Below are 20,963 nucleotides of genomic sequence, written 5' to 3' on the forward strand. Positions count from 1 at the left end.
AAGTACGGATCGCGCTACTTAGCCCCTATATTCATCTAGTGCACAATATGTTTCCTCAGCTGTGTGACTCTCAACTAGCATGAGATGCATCACCTAACACTCATGACATCATTTAGTATTTGTCACGTGTATGTCCACTCATGCCGACATAATCAACTAGTAAGAACCACTTCTTAACATTATATGAATCAGATTTTTAGAGGAAAAAAATATCATTCTTAAATCATAGAGAAGTTTAAAACCTCAACTTTTGTTTTGAATATTAAATCGTTAACATCCTAATCACCCAATATTCCCTTCTTTTAACAGAACAACAGCACTAATCGCCTTTGATCATCTGGCTTTCATCAACAAACACCCATTGATACCCAACTTCCAACACCAATTGTCAAATGTTAGCAACTCATTAAAACAATAAAAATAATAAAATGCATCTGCAATCAAACAAGAATTCTATGTATTTTTTCTTTCCCGTATTACCACAATAAAACTCTGAGTAATTTTCAGCCATATAACAACAGTTAAATTGAAGTTAGCCATACAAACAAAAAGCCCAATGGTTTGGAATAATGACAATAAAAATTGAAGTAAAAGATGATAGTTAAACAACATTCATAAAGAGTATATAAGTGTAACCGGGCAAAAATTATTAGAAACAATGCTTTGTTTTAATGATCTGCCCAAGTCCACAAAATTTATACCAAACAAAATTTTGCATGATAATTCAGTCATAAACTTGGCATGCTCTTAGCAGTAGTAAGCCAAGCATAAAAATTGAATACCAACTCAAATTTTAAGAGTAATTTCATCAAACATAATAACCTGTGAAGGTGAAGCCTCTTCCAGCAATCTCCCCCACACAGAACCAAGCATATAGCTCAAGACCGAAAAGAGCGGCAATGCCGAGATCCTCCACCTTCAGATCCTGCCTGTTCCTCAAGGTGTGCTTCAGGCCGTCCAGCTCTTTCCAGAATGATTCATAGCGGCCGGGAATACTGAAAAGAATGTTGCCGGGTTGATCAGAAACAAATATTTTGCCTTTCAAGTTAACCAAAATATATGATATTTACATATCCAGCAGCTAATTTCTGCTATTTATATAAGGGGTATTTACATGCATACCACACAACTCCTATTTACATGACATCCTGTCAAAAATATCATTCTAACTTTATAAAAGTGAAATACACCACATGCATAGGTTTCGAACACCAAAATGTTATAAATGTAAATATCAAAGTTTAGTTGTTAGATATGATAAATGCATGGAAAATTTGTGGTACGTATGCAATTTTCCTTTTATAGAAATAATCAAAATCATCTAAATACGCCCAAATAACCAGATCTTTAACCATCCTTATCTTATACATCAGAAAAAAAAAAATCATATAAATGCGGTCTCTTCAATTTATTAAAAAGTTTAGGTATCATGTATTTAAATAATAGGAATTAGGTTTAAGATTCATAAATATCATAAATTTTGGTGGTAGACAAAATAAAAGACCTCTTTAGAAAAATAAATACATAAAATAATAACCTAAAATTCATATCCGATTATAGAAGCCTGCATTTTCATTAAGGAGAAAAACTTTCCACCTAAAGAAGTGTATGCCAAAAGCTAAATAATAAAAAGGAAGATTTACACACATGCCACTCATTTCCGACGCATTTAGATATCTAACACCTAAAGTTCAATTTTTACACATCTGCCTATCTTATTTATGCACGAAATGGTGTATTTTCCTTTTTAAAAGTTAAAATAATGATATTATTTATGTGACATGAATATTCGGGTGGTATAAATGTAAAAAGTAAAGTTTAGGTGTTAGATATGTAAATATATAAGAAATTGGGAAGTAAATATGTAAATACCCCTTTACTGTTATGTTTCCTATACCCCGCATGATCAGCATGAGTCAATGGTTCGTTGGTGGTCTGGTTTAGTAAAAATTACAAATCCAGCAAGCCAATCAACGTTTCCTCAAGTCAAATGCAAGCATAATCCAAAATCGAATTTAATCAATCCAGATAAAGGTAAATTGGTCGGTTGTTCTAATGTTGGGCATTACAGAGATTAAAACTACAGTCTAACTTATTTTGGTTGATTGTATATAGAAGGTATACTTCAAAAAAAGAGCGTTTATATACATACCACATAATTCTTATGAATTTATATATCTGACACATAAATATTCATATTTACATGCATACCACTAAAATTTTTATGGGCCTTTACACACATAGCACCCAAAACTTTCATATTTACTTATCTCACACCTAAGCTTTCACAATTACAAATATCATATGAAAAATTACAAATATCATATGAAAAAATTACAAATATCATATGAAAAATAGCACTCATTATCATCTTTTAATAGTCAAATTCATCTTTTCATCCATAAAGTGCTATGTGTGTAAAAATGGAATTTTAGGTGTGAGATGGGTAAATCCATAAGAATTGGGTGCTATGTATGTAATTTTCCCAAATCTTTAACATGACATCAAAAATATCACCATTACTGTGTTTTAAAAGTGAAATACACATTTTCATGCATAGGTTTACAACGCCAAAGTGTTATAAGTGTAAATATCAAACTTTGGTGTTAGATATGTAAATACATAAGAATTCTTAGGTATGTATGCAAATTCCCCTTTTAAAAATAATGACTCCATCATTTGGTTAAATGTAATTAGAAATATGCAATATGAAAATGCTTTAGACTCCATAACCTCACTCACTATTATTCATTTTCAACAAAAAAATGGTTCAAACATGTTTCTAACAGCAAGCAAACAAATGGGCCATTAAACGAAGTACTGCAAAATTGCATTGTTGGATCAATTTTAGAAGAAATAATAATACACTGATGGCTTGCTATTTGCTATTACAAAAATATGTTTTTTTGTGCATCCCAAAAATTTGTAATGGTTTTTAAAAACCATGGAACAAGCACAAAAAAATCTTTGGAACCAAAACAATGACAATCATAAATTTACAAAATTTGTAGCATGTTGCGAAAAACTATTAAGTTATAAACCCAAGACAAGTGCCTAGCCACAAAAGAAGCGTTGGTTTACAGCCTTTCTAAGTCTAGTGCCGGCATTTGTGCTGAATAAAAAAGGCACAAGTACATGGGATATGAATCGTTTGAAGTAATGAAACAATCTCTTAATCATAAAGGGAATAATTTGTCTGTCAGAGATGAATCAATTTTTTTTCTGGAAAAAAAAAGAAAAAAGAATTTTTGTTAACTAAAATGTTGGAAACTACTCAATCTTATATTTTATTTGGAGTCTAGTTGGAGCCTATGAAACTGGAAGCCATGAACTAGGCATTATATAATTACAAAAAGGACATGACACGTCATGGATAAAAAAAAATTTATACTTAATAAATTATTAGTATAAAATATATATGTACATTGGTCTCTACTAAAGACATCACAAAATGAACCATGCAATCATTAAGAAAAAATTGTGATAATAAAAATTATTTTGGCAATACTAGTATTAAATTCCAAATATTAAAAAAAAAACCTCTAAAAACTTAGAAGTTGTTTTGGCGATAAAAAGAAACTAGCATGTAATTTGCAAAATAAAATGATTCGCACAAAATTTGAGAGAAAACCTCCTTGAATTGAATAGTGCAAAGTGATAAAAGTTATTATATGCTAATGTGTCCTAAACATAACCGATAAATTAATGAGCATATTTTGATAAAATTAAACTTGATTTCTATATTTCATAGTAGGAAATCTTTTTTCTTTAGATTTTGATTTTTTCATTTATAAATTATTACAATTTTATTTTACAAAATCAAAACAATGACATGCACACTAAACAAAGTCATCAATTTTGAGAAATTATATATTATTAAACTCATGATCAGATTAGCATTATAAAGTATAAATTATGAAAGGATGTTTATAAATATCTTGTTCAATTAACTAAGTTAAATTTTTAACAGTTAAAGTTAAGATGGATTTTAAAAAGTTAATACTACTCACAACAACGTATAAAAAATTGCATTTCCTCGTTATTTACACACACACACATATATATATATCTCTCTCTGAAATTTACATAAGCAGAACCCAATTCTTATGCCTGTGCATATCTCACACCAAAACTTTGATTTTTACAAATGCAACATATTACATATATATAAAAATGTGGATTTCACTGCTCCACACTGTTCAAAAGTGTGAATTGGGTGCTGATTTTGTAAAAATGAAAGTTTTGGTGTGAGATACGTAAATGCATAAGAATCGGGTGTTCTATGTGTGTGTGTGAGCGCGCATACATACATGTATATTGAAAAAATCGGATAGTAGCTTTAATCACAAACTGGTAGAGCTGCAAGACAGTGAAAAAATTCCACAAACAAACCCCGTGTTGACTCAGCTACTAATCAAATAAAAGGTGAATGGGTTTGATTTGCCAAACGATCAAATGGAAATACAAAGTATGTAAATCAAAGAAAAATGCTCGTCATCATCATAACAATTAGCATTCGCAATAGACAGACCATAGACTATATGTAGCAGGTTTTGTTAATGCACTCATAATAAAAAAAATTAATAAATTTTATTCAATATCATTCACAATTAGCAAACAATTTTCTGCTTTCAAATTTTATACTACAAACAAATCAAAAAGAGTCTCACGGCCAATGTCACAATAATAATCACTTCAAAGGATGCAATAGTACGCCTCTGATGAAATCCGCCCTAATAAAAATAGGCTTTATCCGCTTTTCTAATACATATATATTTTGAAAAAATCTATAGGATATGCATATATAAGATGATAAATCTTCCAGCATCACGTATATCACAAATTTACCGCAAAAAACAAAACATGAAGGACGGCTACAATTCCAAGGCATAATTCATCCTATCCATCCTAAAATTTCAAATCTTACAACACATTAACTTCAATAGGAGATCTTCTCTTTCTGTTTTATGAAGTTAAGACTCCAATGTACTTTCCAACATGTATGTCATTTCTCGGTTCAAATGTCAAGAAAATTAACCTCCGTAAATAATATAAAGTCACAAAAAATGCTAGCTCTATTTCCTTAACATTTCAAAGATACAGAACAAAAATGCTTGCAAAAACACAAAAAATAAAAATAATAAATAGATTGGTCAAAATATCTTTCTGTGGCTTTCAAGAGTGTTATAAAGCTAAATAGGGAATGTCACACTGGGCGGCATGGCTAAGAATAGTGATCGTCACACTTGGCGGCATAGCTAAATAGTAATTGTAACAATTGGCAGCATAGCTAAGAATAGCAAGCTACAATAAAATGTTTAGCAATTTTAGATTTCCAACAATAAGAGGACCATGAAAATAATCAATGGACTATAAACCAAACTATAAGAGAACCGTGAAAAAATTCAAGAAAATTTTAAGAGAATTGGATAGATCCTGTGATTAAACTATCTTTTAGAAGAAAAGATTCATTTCCAAAGGAGCAAAAGTAGTAGCAACCACCCAGCCCTCCAACTATTTGTATGTGAAGAATTTAGTCTCAAAGTATTACATTTCTCCAATTACTCCCTTGACCATACAAAATTGATTCAAAATGGTCCCTCAGGACTAGAATGGGATCAATTTTGTATAATCAATGGACTATAAATGGAATCAATTTTTTTTATCACAACTTCTACCTGAGGGACATTTTAGGATCAATTTTATAAAGCAAGGAACTAAACTGGTAAAATTTTATATTTTGGGTCTAAATTTGCCACATAAATAATCAAGGGATTATTAAGAATTAATTTAAAAAAATGACGATTGAAACCTCAAAACAGTCAAGAGCTCAAGTTTTATAGTACTAATGATACACTAGAAAAATGATTTACCACGGCACCAGAAAAAAAAAACATGTAAAAATCAACAACATATATTTAAATGGAGAAGTGGATTGCAAGAACATAAGAAGAAAAAGAATTAGGAAGGTTACACGATTTTAGGAAAAATGGTAAAAGTAAAGCAGAAATAATATTGACCACCAACACTTTTTTTTACAGTGAATCTATGAAAAGATGAGTACAAATTTGATTAAATATCGTACAAATCAATTATCCTAGCAAAAGAGACAATGTAGTAAACTCTAACTTCTAATTATTAAAAAAAAAAGCCATACAAGCAGAGGGAAAAAATCATCATATATAACCCACAAGAAAAAGGCTAGCTAAAAATCATTAATTTTCTCAACCGTGTGCGCTAATCTCTAAAAAAAGGAAGGAAAAGTTGCATTAGAAATTATGTGCTCTGTCAATGTGCCTACTACATTAATTTGATGAACAGTATTGTTGAAGCTCAAGATAATTGAATTAAACTTGCTGAATACCCTCATTTCCTTGTATGTGATCCTTTTTTGGTTAGTGATTATGACACTAAAGCAATTATGAGAACAGTTGAAATCATGGTACCTGGATCTGAAATCGACATTTTGAAAGACTGCCAACCTTGGGATATTTTGTAATTATAAATAAGAATATTGAGGCAAATTAAAAAATTGTCCAACAATAGTATCACTCTCTCAAACTATTATACCAGTTGGATGTAACTTATTATGCAATGCAAGTGTTGATCCATAATTTTCAGGTAAAGTCATATCTCAGTAGTGGCATGAGGCATGAATTCTAATTTTTTCACTTCTTTCCTTCTCTCTATTTCAATTATCTAATATTAGTGGTTTTTTTGTTGTGAGTCCTTATTTTCAAATCTAGTACAATCTGTCTTTTCGGCTTTCTTTATTGTGTGGTGAGTTCCAATCACTGGGGCAATTTTTTTAAGTATTTTCTAATTTTAATTAATAGTCGGGAATTTTTGTTTAAATTTAAAAATCCTTAGAATGTGAATGTATTTGCTTTTATGTTATCATGGTCCAAAATCAACCATGATAAGCATTGGGTCTAGCCTTCTCAATGGGTACGATCACAAATACAATTTTTTTTGGGTAAATTTTGATAAATGGTTTATATGATCAAAAAAATATTAGTATATGCTTGGCCAAAAAAAATTTGGATGCTCAATCAAAAAAAAACTTTAAGTACAACAAAGACTGAAACTCAAACCAAGTATAATGACAGATCGGTTGTTTTCCCTTGCTTTAGCAAACCTAAATGCAAAAGCAGAAACGATGGTTATTTTCTTTAGAATTATTCTCTTCATAATATAAGTGGTTAGGAGTTAGTGGGGAACCTCTATAAAGTGAACTGTGGGGACTTATCATTACTCTCCTTTATCACATTTGTTTTGTGGCCACCCCCTCATCCTTTCTAAAAGAATTGGTCAAATATTCTAATTCCCTCTTTATCTCGTTACTTGCCACCCCCATCATTGAAAGACTTTGAGTGGGCAGTTTTACATTTTCTTCCTCAATCTTTGCTTATTTGTATTCATTGGGCTTCATTGTAAAAATTTTAAATTTGAAGAAGAAATATTTTTTAGACCCAATGTAATCGTCTAAAAGCCTCTAGAAAATACTAGAAAATTATTTTTAAGTGTAAATTTATGAATGTTTCTCGGATAAAGCTGATTTGAAGAATATTCCATTATCAAGACTCTCCCGAATTAGATCACACATTTGTTATTCAAGATTTGAATAAAAAAAACAACCAAGACCTTGAAACATTCTGCATCATAAAATTAACTTTATAGAAGAAGCACAAAGGTAAGGTTTTAGGCTTAAATGAGAAAACTACTAAGAATAAAAAAATTATAAGGCATGTTTTGTGGCTTGGTAAAAAATCTATAATATAGTTTTCAAGGACAAAAAGAAGATAAATAATTGGAGATGCAATATTTTGAAAATAATATTTAGAAATAAAGATTTTTAAATTGTGATAGTTATAGAGGAAGTATAAGTGCAAGATATACCAAGGAATAAGAGAGTATTGAAACATAAACATGGAAAAATTCAATTTATTTTGTGGAATCATTTTTTGTTTCATGCAAAAGGATCTACTATGAACATTGTTTATTTCATGGTCAACAAATTTATTCAAGGCACACCTCGATCTGAGGACATGAAAAATGCCTCAAGACTTGCACCTCATTGCCACCAATGATGTTTACGCCTTCTTTATCTAAGGAACTTGAGATGGCTCCTTAAGTTTTTATATGAAAAATTATTATATAATCATAGTTTGATAATAATATATATTAAATTATATAAATCTTATATGCCAAAATATCATTTTAACTGCTCATGCTAATAATTTTGGTTGCAATGTTGGGCACAAAAAAGGGAATTTTTTGTGCAAGTGTGAAATTAGAGAGAGAGCCAAAAGAGGAGGATTGTGACAATCAATTGTATCTAACAAAGTCATGTCCAAGCCAAGTGCCAAAGGGAGAGTCAAGAGGAGGATCATGTCAACCAAGAGTATCTCGTGAATCCATGTTCGAGCCAAAACCGAGTGAAAAGAAGAGAAATCAAAAGTTTCGGAAATTTGTTTGTTATTTTTTGAATTCCTTAAAGCCGAGAACAATATTGAGAGATTAGCACACATCGTCTACAATAAATTTTTATTACTACACTAAACAAAGATTTTAATTTAAAATGATAGACAACGTTATGTTGTCTCTAAAACAAATAAGTTTATCTTAATTTTAAACTTCTGCCCACAAAAACCAACCATTAGGTCTTCGATAGAATTAAACTCATTGGCATATAGTCAACTATGATTCAATTGACAATTCTTAAAGTGAGAATTTAGTCATAAAAATGAATTGAATTTAATTTTATCATTTTTTTCTCTTTATTTTGGTTTGAGCCTTTTAACTTCAATTAGCTAAGGAAAATCACCTAGATACCCGATTTTTCTTTTTCAAAACTTGGTTTATTGTGTTAAGTAGTGGAAAGTAATGAGAACAAAGAAATAATCTTCATATAAATTACATTGATCTTAAGAAAGCCTATGATTGAGTAATACTTGAATTGACTTGATTGGAATTAAAGAAAAGAAGTTTTTAAAGATATGTATAATGGAAACTATGTTAATATTAAAAGTAGTAAAATAATGATCTAAGAGTTTCCATTTATTATAGTAGTTGGCATTGAGTGCATATTTTTTATATTCGATATAAAGTGACTTATGACAGTTAAAATAAGGGATGCAATTGCTGAAGTAAGAAAAAAGACAAAACAATGAAGAAAATATTGAGAAGATCGGAAGCCCAAAGTTAATAAAATAAAGATTAAGAATATGACAATGCATTTTACTAATATTATCAATCCATATTTTATGAAAATAAATTGATATATAGGCGTGATAGTTTCAAGTATCATGGATGTATAATGCAGAACAATGTGAATATATATGAAAATAATTTTAGAGTTGAGGATGAGTAGTTAAAATAGAAAGTACCTTTGGAGTATTATGCTAAAAAAGGAAATTATGAGATTTCAAGAAAAATTTTATAAAACTTCAATTAGATCGACTACATTGTATGGTTTAAAATGTTTAGCAATTAAGAAAAAGGGGTAATTACAGGCAGACCACCTGAAACTTGTTATTTACAAATCAACCACCCTCTTGGACACAGGCGCTGCCCTAGCGCCCGATGTGGGCACGCGGTTTCTGCAGGGCAAAAGCCTCGCTAAACAACAAGATTGTGAGTTATCTTGATGACGACAAAAGACGCGAAGCCTCACGCGACAGCGGGAAATTTTCCGCGAGGGCAAAATCGCAAAGCAGACTCCCGAACTGTCGCGATCCAGGCGGAGGCTCACAAGCTACCGCACTTGGGAAGGCTTTTTTGGATTCTTCTGCCCTCCTTTTGTGTCGGAGCCAATAAATTGTTGCCCTAGGTATGTAGGGGGTCAGTTCTGAGTGTGTTTAGTTTCAGATCTTCTGTGTGGAGTCCTTTCCCCTTCGTGGATTGTATCCGAGGAGGTAGCGGTGCTCCGACTGTATCACCTCCGAAGTAGTGATTGTATCTTCCCCTTTTATCCTCCCCAACCTATCTCTTCACTCTCCTTAACTACCTACCACTTCTAGCTTCTCCTAACTAGCATGCGATCGTTGTCGACCACCTACAACCCTTCACACTTGTTGTTTCTTCAGTTCCACACCTTCCGCTCGCTGCCACCAGCACTCTGTTGTTGTCACCACCACCGTTAGTCATCCTGACCCACCTCGCCGATCTTCACAACCCATTGGAATACATTTAGAAGTGTTGTCAGTGTAGTTTTGTGTTTGTGTTGCTATTTTCCATTAGAGTCATGTTTAAACCCTATTTTAATATCAATGAAAGTTTTTTTTTTTTCCACTATTTCCCTTACTAGTTCCGGTATCACTCTTTCATCCATTTTTCAAATTCTCACTCAAATATCAAAATTCATGGTAAAACCTATCAAAATTCATGGTAACCCCAACCATATTTTCATTTTTATCAAATTCTTAATAGTTTGATCGTGGCACGCGTAAATACATGAGTTCGGTAGTTCAAAAAAATCACTTTGGTGGTTCATTTGTAAATATCAATGTTTTAGCTGGTCTGTATGTAATTATCCCTAAAAAAAAGGTCAACGATAACTAAATTGGGATTGGTGGATAATACTTAAGATAGTCATACAACAAATGTTTGAAAAATTAATAAATTATATTATAAAAATAGATGGGACAGCATCTATTAAAGATTAGCTAGCTGAAAATACACTCAAGTAATTGAGGCAATGCAGGATGAAGGGTAGAAAATGCAACCACTAAATGGGAGGACAAAACTAGAGATGAAGGATTATGAAAAAAAATTCTACATAAACAACATAGATAAATGTTGTTCAAATGATTTGCAAAGAATAGTTTTAACATTTCATACAAAAACTAAGCATTAATGAAAGGATAATGAAGATTCACAAGGCAATTCAATGCTAAAGAATATTAGAAAATCTTTGTATTTATTTGAACTAAGAGATTTGAGAGATCCATTATGGTGAGATGGGGGAACATGCATTAAGAGAATATTGTAGTTTCTCTTGTACACGTTTGGCTTACAAATAATTGGTAAGTTCCTTTCTCTTATTCAATTGATGGGCAATTATATCTAATCCATATATTTTTTATGAGTTCTATTTGGCATAATTGCTTAATTATTACTTTTATGTTCATTGAACTGGTTATAAGTTAGCATAAATAAGTAATATTTTTTTCCCCAACAAATAGTAAATGGTTGATGGTTTGGCTAGAATCCATTCGTTCACATACTTTGTGGCTCTTTTAGGTATTTAATATTTTCTATCATAACTGAGCAAGATTCACAATATGGTGAGATGGGAGTCGTTGGGTTAAGGGAAGTGTAGTTTCTCTTGTACAAGTTTGGCTTACTAATAATAGATTGAGTTTCTTTCTCCTATTCAATTGATAAGCAATTATTTTATCCGATCAATATATTTTTTTGTGTATTCTATTTGTTATAATTTTTTTCCCAACAAATAGTAAATATTTCATGGTTCTAGAATCCATTGGTTCGCATAGTTTCTCTTTTAGGTCTGTAATATTTTCTATCATAGCTGAGCAAGATTCACGGGTGATAACTCCCTTAATAGCTCTGTGTTTTAATAGACTTTTAGTAGATAATACTTGATGAGCCTAAAAGTTTTCTATGCATAAGAGATTCATGATTGACACAAAAAACTCTCATGTGAGGGGAAAAATTTTTAAGGCATCTGAGAGTATTAGGATTCAAGTTTAAACACGTTATAATTAGTTAAATAACTTCTAGTTAAATCTAAACAATCTCAATATTAATTATTCAATATGCTTTTCATATTAATTAAACTCCATATTATATATAAATTAACATAAATAATGCCTAGCATCAATGTGCAAATTTTAATGCTCATGCACCCCGCCGGCCACTTAATAAGAATACATACTATGAAGGTTCATATGCATTACTCGATTTTTTACATACCATTTCAAGATTCTAATGAGGCCCTATGGTGTTGACAATTTGCATGTAACAGCTAGTTTTCAAACTGACTGATTGAAAATTGGAACCTCGAAGAACAGAGTGAGCTTTTCCACATATGGCTTACTATGGCTTCATCTCTATACATGCCCCTCATGCTATTGGCTTCAAAATAGCTATTCATAAAAGAGAAAAAAGCTTCAAAGTTATATCCAAGTAAGATAGTTTTACTTGTTCTTCGGCTTTCTTTTGAGCCTAGTGATTCAACTTTTGCCTCTCAATCATCAAGCTACTTTCTTTGTATTATAACAACATGTAATCAGATTGAAAGAATATTGTAATCTAGTACATCTTGTGCACCTTACCATAATATCTGGAGGTTGTAAAGTGGTTCTTTTGTCAAAAATCAAGGAGTTAGTGGGTCATCCTAGCCCATAAGAAAAGAAACAAATTGTTTCTAATCACCAATGCGAAGGAGAGTAGGAAATAGCAAAGATTCCTCTAACAATGTGCAAAGAAGGGAAGACAGTGGATTTCTAAGAGAGATGTACTTGAAGCATGAATGAAAAACCAAATCGCCGAAAAAAATCAAACTGCATACTCTTGCTTATCTTTTTTACTTGTAGAAATGTTCCAATCACTTGTATCTTTTGTGATTTGGTTGTTAACATGGTTATGTGATAATTATGTTTGGGTGGAAACCACACTATTGTTCTTATAGTTTACATTTCTCTTACATATAAATACTTAACATCCTCTTATATCTTCTGTGGCTTAGTTTTTAACATATATTTGGAATGTCATAACTCACGCGGTTGAGTAGATCATCTAACCTACTACATTGCTTACACATTTAGCTTTATATTGATATCAACACGATTGCACATACTTATGTACACTGTGCATATGTTGTGTTGAGTTAGATTTCATTTCCCTATTGTGCATATGGCGTTAGATTTGAATTTTGATATGCAAGAAGTTTTTAAGGAAATTTAAGCGTGGATTAACAACTAACGGTGTCCAAAAAAATTTTGGCAATCCAAAAAAAGGGAAAATAGTCTAAATTGATAGTGTCGGTCTGCCTTAGGATTGAAATTTTGTCGGCATTGACTTATTTGGGTTTGTTTAGGTTTCAACATTCATAGAACCAAAATAAACAAAATTGGAGATAGTTTCCATTTATCTGATATATATATATATATATATATATATATAGCCTAACAACTATTTTTTGTTATTTAATTTGGAGTCGTCAGCTTGTCTAATTTTATTTTACAATTCTACTTTTCATATATAACCTAAAAACTATTTTTTGTTATTTAATTTGGAGTCGTCGGCTTATCTAATTTTGTTTTATAATTCTACTTTTCAAATAACCTGTGTTTTCAAAATCACCTAAATAACTGGGAAAAAATAAGAAAATAAGAAAAAAAATTTAATTTAGACAAAAAAATAAAAGGAACGTGAAAATTTTCTACAATCTATGTGAGATAGACCGATTGCGAAGATCCAAATTGAAATCAGATTAAATCACCCGGAAATTTTATCTAGGAAAAAGGCTTGTATAAATTCCCTCACATGTATAACTAAAGAACCAAAATTCTATAATTTTATTTTAAAATCAAGAGCAACTTCCAAATGCAGGTAGTGCTTTCATTAAGTACATCTTCAGGGATACTGAATAAACTCTTGATTAAAAAAATCTTGCTCACATTTTGATATCTGGTAATATGGAGTATCAAGAAATGTGGATTATCGCTTCAATAAGAAACCCTAGTGCTTATAAGCCAAATGAAGTCACAAGGCAGAGGATGAAATACTGTATCCCAATAAACCGCAACTCATCAACAGATTTCTTAAAGCAATGCAAATGAGCCCAAAAAAAGTACATCTTGTGGGATAATAATTAAAACTCTTTATTAAAGAAGACTTAGCTTATATTTTGATATATGGCAATATGGAGTATCAAGAAATGAGAGTCATCACTTTCATAGGGAATCAGAAAGCTTTAAAGCAAAATAAGTCACTGGGTTGGGGATAAAACACCGTACCCCAATGGGCGGCGGCCTATTAACAAACAGAAACGTGGGGAATAAAATCAACGGATTTATTAAGGGAATGCAAATGAGCCCAAAGGAGGTACATCATGTAAGGAATTCCGATAGATTGATAATTATAGTCTTATCAAGATTTCATGGATCCATCGTCTCAAACTATTTGGATCTTTAAGCCAATTTTATTATGAAAGTAGTCAACTCAACACAATCAAAAAAATTGTCATTAATCCATGAATTGTGTCATCAATTGAAACTCTATAAAAACAAAGTCAAAAAAAAAACATCCTAGAACTCTGACTCTATCTGAGTAGAAAAGACAAGAATATAGCTTTTCATATTAAATATTAACAAGATACATATGAAACGATGAGAAATGAATAAATTTGGCTATAATAGTCAAAATTATGCTACAATGACTTGCAATCTCATTTATGTCAGTATTGCCCCTAAAATCCTAAACATTCTGAGCAAAGCACCTAAGTTCGTATAAATCATGTGGTCAATGTGATAGGAGAAGCAAACATACTTCTTTGGAACATGGTATGGCAAATACAATATTTATCCTCAATGTAGAAGTCATATTAGCATGACAGGAGTCATGACTATGCAATGCAAGTCATTTAAAATTCGATCATGGGCCATGCAAAATAATTAAATTTTGATTATAAAAATCATGGCATTTCATCCAATAAATTTTGAGATTAAATATTTCAAGTTATTAAAACTTTATCTTATGAGTCAACTCGAGCATATGAGAGCCCAAACAAACAAACTTAAAAAGCACAAAAATCAATGTATATGTTCAACGAAGGTAAAGCGCAACAAAATTTAAAAAAAAAATGGGTTGCATGCAGTTGGTTGGCAAAACATCCTAAAAAAGCAAAAGGTGATCGGGCTTCGCATATAAAACCCAATCTTAGGTCTAAATAATAAAAGATCATTTTAAAATTAAGCTATAAGGCATGAGTAAATTGCCCATGGTCCTCGTCCAAGCATGGTTACAATGTTCGAACTCCAAGAAACTTATGGACGTATTTTATTTCTGAAGAGACTCAATCACCTAGACTTTAGAAGTACATATAAGATACAAAATTATAAACTCTATTACCGATTAAATAAAGTTAGTAAGCAGCTATATAAGTCATGCAAGCGTGAAATGAATCATGTCTGATGGGAGAAATTCATAGCTAGCGCGTGCAAGTGAAAAATATTTTTATGATATTTATTATGGCTTTCCCCATAGTGGATAAGAATCCATATAATAATCTAATATAATGCATACATTTCAAATTGAATAAATACACAAAAACAATCAATCATTAAACATGTGGTTAGACACAAATCAATATAGAACAATAGCCACATGTATAAAAATTTGTTTGTTGATACGTAGTCGCATACTGGGATAAGATGATTCACCATCTGTCCTATGGCCTAATTTGGTTTTGAAGCACTGAGATTCCCCTATTGAAGTGACAACCTTCATTTCTTGGTACTCTGTTACTAGATATTAGAATGTAAGCAAAACTTCTTTGATCGAGAGTTTTTTTATAGATATCACCCAAGATGCAATTAAATAAAAAATTCATTCATTTGAGAGTTGTGTTTGACCCTAAAAAAATATAAAATTTTGGTTCTATAGTTACATATGTAATAACTAGTTTTGAAAAAATCTTAAAATGTACCTCAAATTTTACACTACCCAGATTTTAATCAAAGTAATTTTATAAAATTCTACGCATCAAATCGATCAATTTGATATACCATACTATATATAAAATGGATTGAAAGAAATAAAAATAAAAAATTATAAGTTTAATTAAATTAATTAAACCTTAATTAACCCTCCCTAATCTCGTATTATTGTTCCCAACCAATTTACGATGCGACAAGCGACGAATGGGGTGAGATCCTCCATCTAGAGCCCATGGTTTCCTTCTCCTCTCACAATTTTTCTTTTCCCCTAAACCTCCAACGGCTTAACAGTGAGCGATTTCGTGAACCTTCACTATAGCAAAAGGCGAGCGACTCACAATGATTACAAATGAGTCGCAGAGTGTCGTGCCTCTTCCCCATTTCCCGATTTTCCCCCTCCCTACTTTTGACACGCCCGACAAAAGGGCTCCGGATCAGCTCCTGTAGCAGAAGTAGCGAGCAGAGCAGAATCGCGACCCGCAGACCTGCAGCGAGTGGCCAGTCGTAAGCCGCAGGCTATGAATCTAAGTTACAGGACGAAATTGGTAAGTGCAAAACTGATTTTAGCGTCATTTGAGACTTTCATTTACTTCCTCTTGCTTTCATTTTGACATTTGCTTCGTTATTTGTGCATTGTTCATTTTTTATGGCAGTCAGAGGCATCAAACTTGTGCGGAAGCGTGGTAACTGGCTTGCAAGTTTTTGTAAGGGTTTTAGCAGAAAATCAATGAAGGCGAAAGGAAGACTGAGAAGATAAGAAGTAAAGGGAATATGTTTTGTCAGCTTCGGAGGAGGGTTGGGTTTGTCAAGAAGTCGTTTGACGTATGTTTTGGCAAATTAATTATATTTTGGGTTAAATCACCTTATGAGCTAAGATATCCTAAATTTCTAAGTCATTTAAGATTTCAAGTTGTTTACCCAAAGGTGAAAAGTTCGAGACAAGCATGTGGAAGTTATTTGTAGAACGCTTCATAAAATTCAGGTAAATTAATCCTATGTTAAGAAAAATATTTCGATTAACGAAAATTGTTTGAAAATTAAAGTTGATTTTCTGTTTTATAGATTATTCATCTCAAAATAAAAGTTATAGCAACACCAGCTAATTACGAAAATGTAGAATTTAGTGTGGCAACCGATATGAGTAATTGCACTTCTAGATTTCATTAATCTTTTTCATTTCAAAATGTATGTTTAACTCCATATATGTTCTGATTTAATAGATCATCATATTGTTAGACAAGATATACATGCATTAAAGATATGCAAAAGATGCATGATATGTATGAGAGAAATAATATACAAAGTATGCATGCTATAAGAGACATGCAAGATGAATAGTTGCACGGCAGAGTAGATATGCATGTTATTAGATGCATGAAGATGTCTCAGAATAATGTAAATTATGAAGAATGAAATGACTTATATATGAATGATTGAATGTACATATTCAGAAGAGCTCAACCCCTAATGGTGCAGGCAGAAGAAGTCAATGTACCCACTCGTGAAGAGTTTTTTTACCACCCCAGATAATTGTGATGGTTAATTCACTAACCATTGTGCCAACAAGATAGTATCGGCTAAAGGCGAGCAGACTAAGGGCCCGTTTAGGGCAACTTATAAGTGCGAGCGTCGTCTTCAAAACACCGTCTCATCGTTTAGAAAACACGTTTTGGCAGCTTATCCGAAAACGCGGTTGGGTTTTTACACTAAACGCAGGTCGCGAATCAAACCACGCGGGCCGCGTTTTAGGATAAGTTGTTTATCTGGATAAGCATAAGCTGCCCCAAACGCACCCTAAAGCTTACCTCCCATAAAATTGTGATATTTACATTACTAAAACCATTGTTCCAATGAGATAATATCGACTAAGAGGCAAGTAAAGACCTTTACACCCTAGACAATTGTGATGTTTACATCGCTAATCGAAGTGCATATGAAAGCCGACAAGGCAATATCGGTCAAGAGTGTGATAGGCTTTGTTGATGGTGATCCTCACAGGGACAAATACGTATATAAAGAGTATAAAGTTAGAATAAATATAAAGTAAATGCATATAGAAGACTTGAGTGTTTTTATTTAAAAATGTCGATGATACATGCATTAACATACTATGAAATTTCTTATGAAAATATGAAAGACTAGCATTTTATAAAATTTCTTATAGATATATGAAAGAACAGCAGGCTTACTGATTTCTTTCCTTATGTTACTGTAGTTTAGAAATGTGATTGTTGTTGTGTTATCTTTAAATAACTCATAACATTATTTTAATATTACTTTTATATTTTAAAACATTTAAGCAAGATGAACAGAAAATGATCAAATTTGTACATGAGGCAAGAACAGCATCCAAAAAGGTACAAATTTCTACTTAATTTTAATTATTTTTTAGTGGCTCTTTCATGATTTTTTTAATATTAAACTGTTAGTAATGGTAATAGAAAGGAAAAAGAAATTGATTTTCACTATCCAACCGTCCGTTCCCGTCATGTTTAATTCCAAGTCTCAGACCGGGTTGAGACAACATATGTGGGATTATCATAGGTTTTTTTAATGAATAAACTTTCAGGGCAATTTGAATTTTTTTCTGTACTATCAGTTTGAATCTATCTCACAAAGACCGTCCTAAAGAAGTTCCTCGCATTCCTTTTTATTTGTTTGTCTACGTTGCTTTATTCTTCTCCCTTTTCTGCTATTTTTTAACTAATTTCTATGATTTAGGAAAAGATACTATTTAAAAACTTGAATTATAAAACAAAATTAGCAAGTTGATTACTCTCTAAACTAAAAAAATAAACCAAAAACAACAACTATTGAGTTGAATCATATCATTCTTTGATTTAGTTTAATGTTGATACCTTAATGGTCCATCAATTTAGAACAAAATCTCAAATCAGCACCGAACTTAAACATTAAATCCCCTTCAAAACCAAGATTTATGTTCTAAACCAAGACAGCAAATTGAAACCAAACTGAACCAATTAATTTAGTTTGATTTGCCATAATGGCAGTTTTATTTTGGTTTCAAGTTTGGATTGGTTTTAAATACATGTGGGTTTTACATCGAATTGAATCAAGCCTTAACTATATATATTTTGATCTTGGAGGCCTTTGGATGGAAGGCACTGTAACTGCATTTGGAACGGGATGCTAACTTTCTTATGAGAAATATGCACACAGCAACAATGATCCATTTAGTTGAGAAATAATCATTGACCATGCATGTCATCAAGAAATGGAGGCTTGGAGAAATTTCATCAAAATTAGGAGCTTTGACCATCTATTTGAATGCTATCTCATCTTTGACTTGAGTAGGGAGCAAACACTAATGCAACAATCTTGATAACCCCACCTATCTACAATGATCAGACCCGCCATTAAGAATTTAGAGTAGGAACCCTGGAGAATATTTTTCATTTTAAAAGGGGGCATTATGCCTTATGCAGTCCATCTTTCATGTTGTGTGTATACGACAATGTAAATAATTCTATGGCTATAAGTTCATCATAATTGCACCGCCAGCGAGGTAAGAGAATCTTCCCTATAGTATATTCTTCTTTTGAGCTTATAGCTAATTTATGATAGTCATGACTCCTCTGTACTCATTATCCTTCAATATTAATGCCAATCATCAAGGTGGCGTCATATAACATGTTCTATTGAGCTTAAGGGAAACTTTATGGTGGGTGAACCCATCTACTTATGATCTTCTAATAACCACACTTATGATTTGGGCGAGGAAATATCCACAATTCAACTTTGAAGCCCCCTTATTGTTTATGGATTAGTTGATTGATGGTTTAAAAATGAAATTAAGATCGGATTGATAAAAACATCAAAGCAGAAAGTGCCCTCAATTGATGCAAATATATTAGCTCAACAAGAAAATCATCCTTTTTTTTTGTCTAAGGGATGGAAGACCAAGTTAGTGCTTCTTCACATTTCATGTTAAATTAAGCAATCATATGTATTGATTCAGCCGTGGCAATGATTATGGCAATGAATGATGAACTATTTTCTCTCCCAACTGAATTAATGACCACTTAACATGTAGTTTTTAGCTACCTGTCCTACTTTTAGTGGGTTTTTACTTTTATATACCTTACTTTGATATGATAACGCTTACATTAAGGTAAAGATGGCTCTTTTATGTCCTTTGGTGAAAGTTTCAGCATTAACGATGAATTTGCACCTACACTCAATTCCATAGCTACATTTAACTTTGATGTTTACAATCATACCAAAGGGTGGCAGCATGCTAAAGAATTTTAAGGGATTTGATTCAAATTTCAGAAATTTAATCCTAAATTCATATATATTTAAAGAATAAATCAACCTAATAGAATGAAGCATACAAAAACATCAAAAAAGCGAAGGCAATGCCAAAAATAAAATTTAAGAAAAAAAAAAGGTCACGACATATGAAGAAGGAATTTCCCCATTATCATACAAACCTTGCCAGCCGAGTGTAGAATAGCTGCTTTGAAAGTTCTTGACATTTCTCAACTGTTGGTGGCTGGACAATGTGCTGCTTATTCTCCTCCAGCAATTGCTTATAATACGAAGTTCCGTGCTTAGCCACAAATTGTGAGGCTTGCACAGCTTTGGCCTGCAGCTGATGGAGCTTCGATGCCATCTGCTTACAAATCCAAATTTAAACAATTAAACAATTGAATTCCCTGATAGATTAAAACTACAGGAAAACATAAACGTAGCGACGGATCCAAGCACGAAAGTACAGATAGGACATGGCGAAATCGCGGCATACTCGTAGCAGATCCATCTCAGCAACAATGATGATAAAATAGAAAAGTGAGAGATGGATCATGGTGACTGATTTTCTCACAAAAAACCCTAGATTCGAACAAATGCAGATAAAAGAAATCTAGGAAGACTAGAACCAGGCCATGCTTATGGAACAAGCCTGCTGGGATTACCTCTTCTCGATACTCGCGGAAACAAATGAAGGATCGAATTTAACAAGGCCGAATTGGTCGGAGGCTGCAGCTTCCCCTATCTTTGTTGAAGACAGGGTGCTTCGGTAATTTGTTGATTTAGGGTTTAATAAAAATTTATCGGAAATTAACATACATGGACCAATTCTTAAGCATTTACATATGGCTTGTGGTGTAACGCGCCTAAGCTCAGCTCGTGTTCGGCTCATTTATATTTCGAGCTCCAAAAATATATTCGTGTTGATCTCATTCGCTTTGTGAGCCGAACACAAGCCATCAACCAAAAGCCATTCACGAACAAAGAGTCGTTTTGACAACCCTA

General features: G+C 32.2%; 1 protein-coding gene across 3 annotated transcripts; it reads right to left on the reverse strand.

The window, feature by feature from the left end:
- Positions 1-557: 557 nt before the first annotated feature.
- LOC110029364 lies at positions 558-20,750 on the reverse strand. 3 transcript variants are annotated; one of them, XM_020731621.1, is made up of 3 exons: positions 20,624-20,750; positions 20,141-20,322; positions 558-995 (listed from the first exon to the last, which is right to left on the reverse strand). In XM_020731621.1, exons 2-3 carry the CDS (start codon positions 20,320-20,322, stop codon positions 809-811), a joined length of 369 nt encoding a protein of 122 aa, XP_020587280.1. In that variant the 5' UTR covers positions 20,624-20,750; the 3' UTR covers positions 558-808. The 3 variants fall into 3 exon arrangements, with proteins under 3 accessions (XP_020587280.1, XP_020587278.1, XP_020587279.1); XM_020731619.1 differs by lacking the exon at positions 20,624-20,750 and adding an exon at positions 20,455-20,617; XM_020731620.1 differs by lacking the exon at positions 20,624-20,750 and adding an exon at positions 20,426-20,617.
- Between the last annotated feature and the right edge of the window lie 213 nt (positions 20,751-20,963).

The sequence above is a fragment of the Phalaenopsis equestris genome, unplaced genomic scaffold (assembly GCF_001263595.1).
Source record: "Phalaenopsis equestris unplaced genomic scaffold, ASM126359v1 Scaffold000567, whole genome shotgun sequence".
Classification (NCBI taxonomy): Eukaryota; Viridiplantae; Streptophyta; class Magnoliopsida; order Asparagales; family Orchidaceae; genus Phalaenopsis; species Phalaenopsis equestris.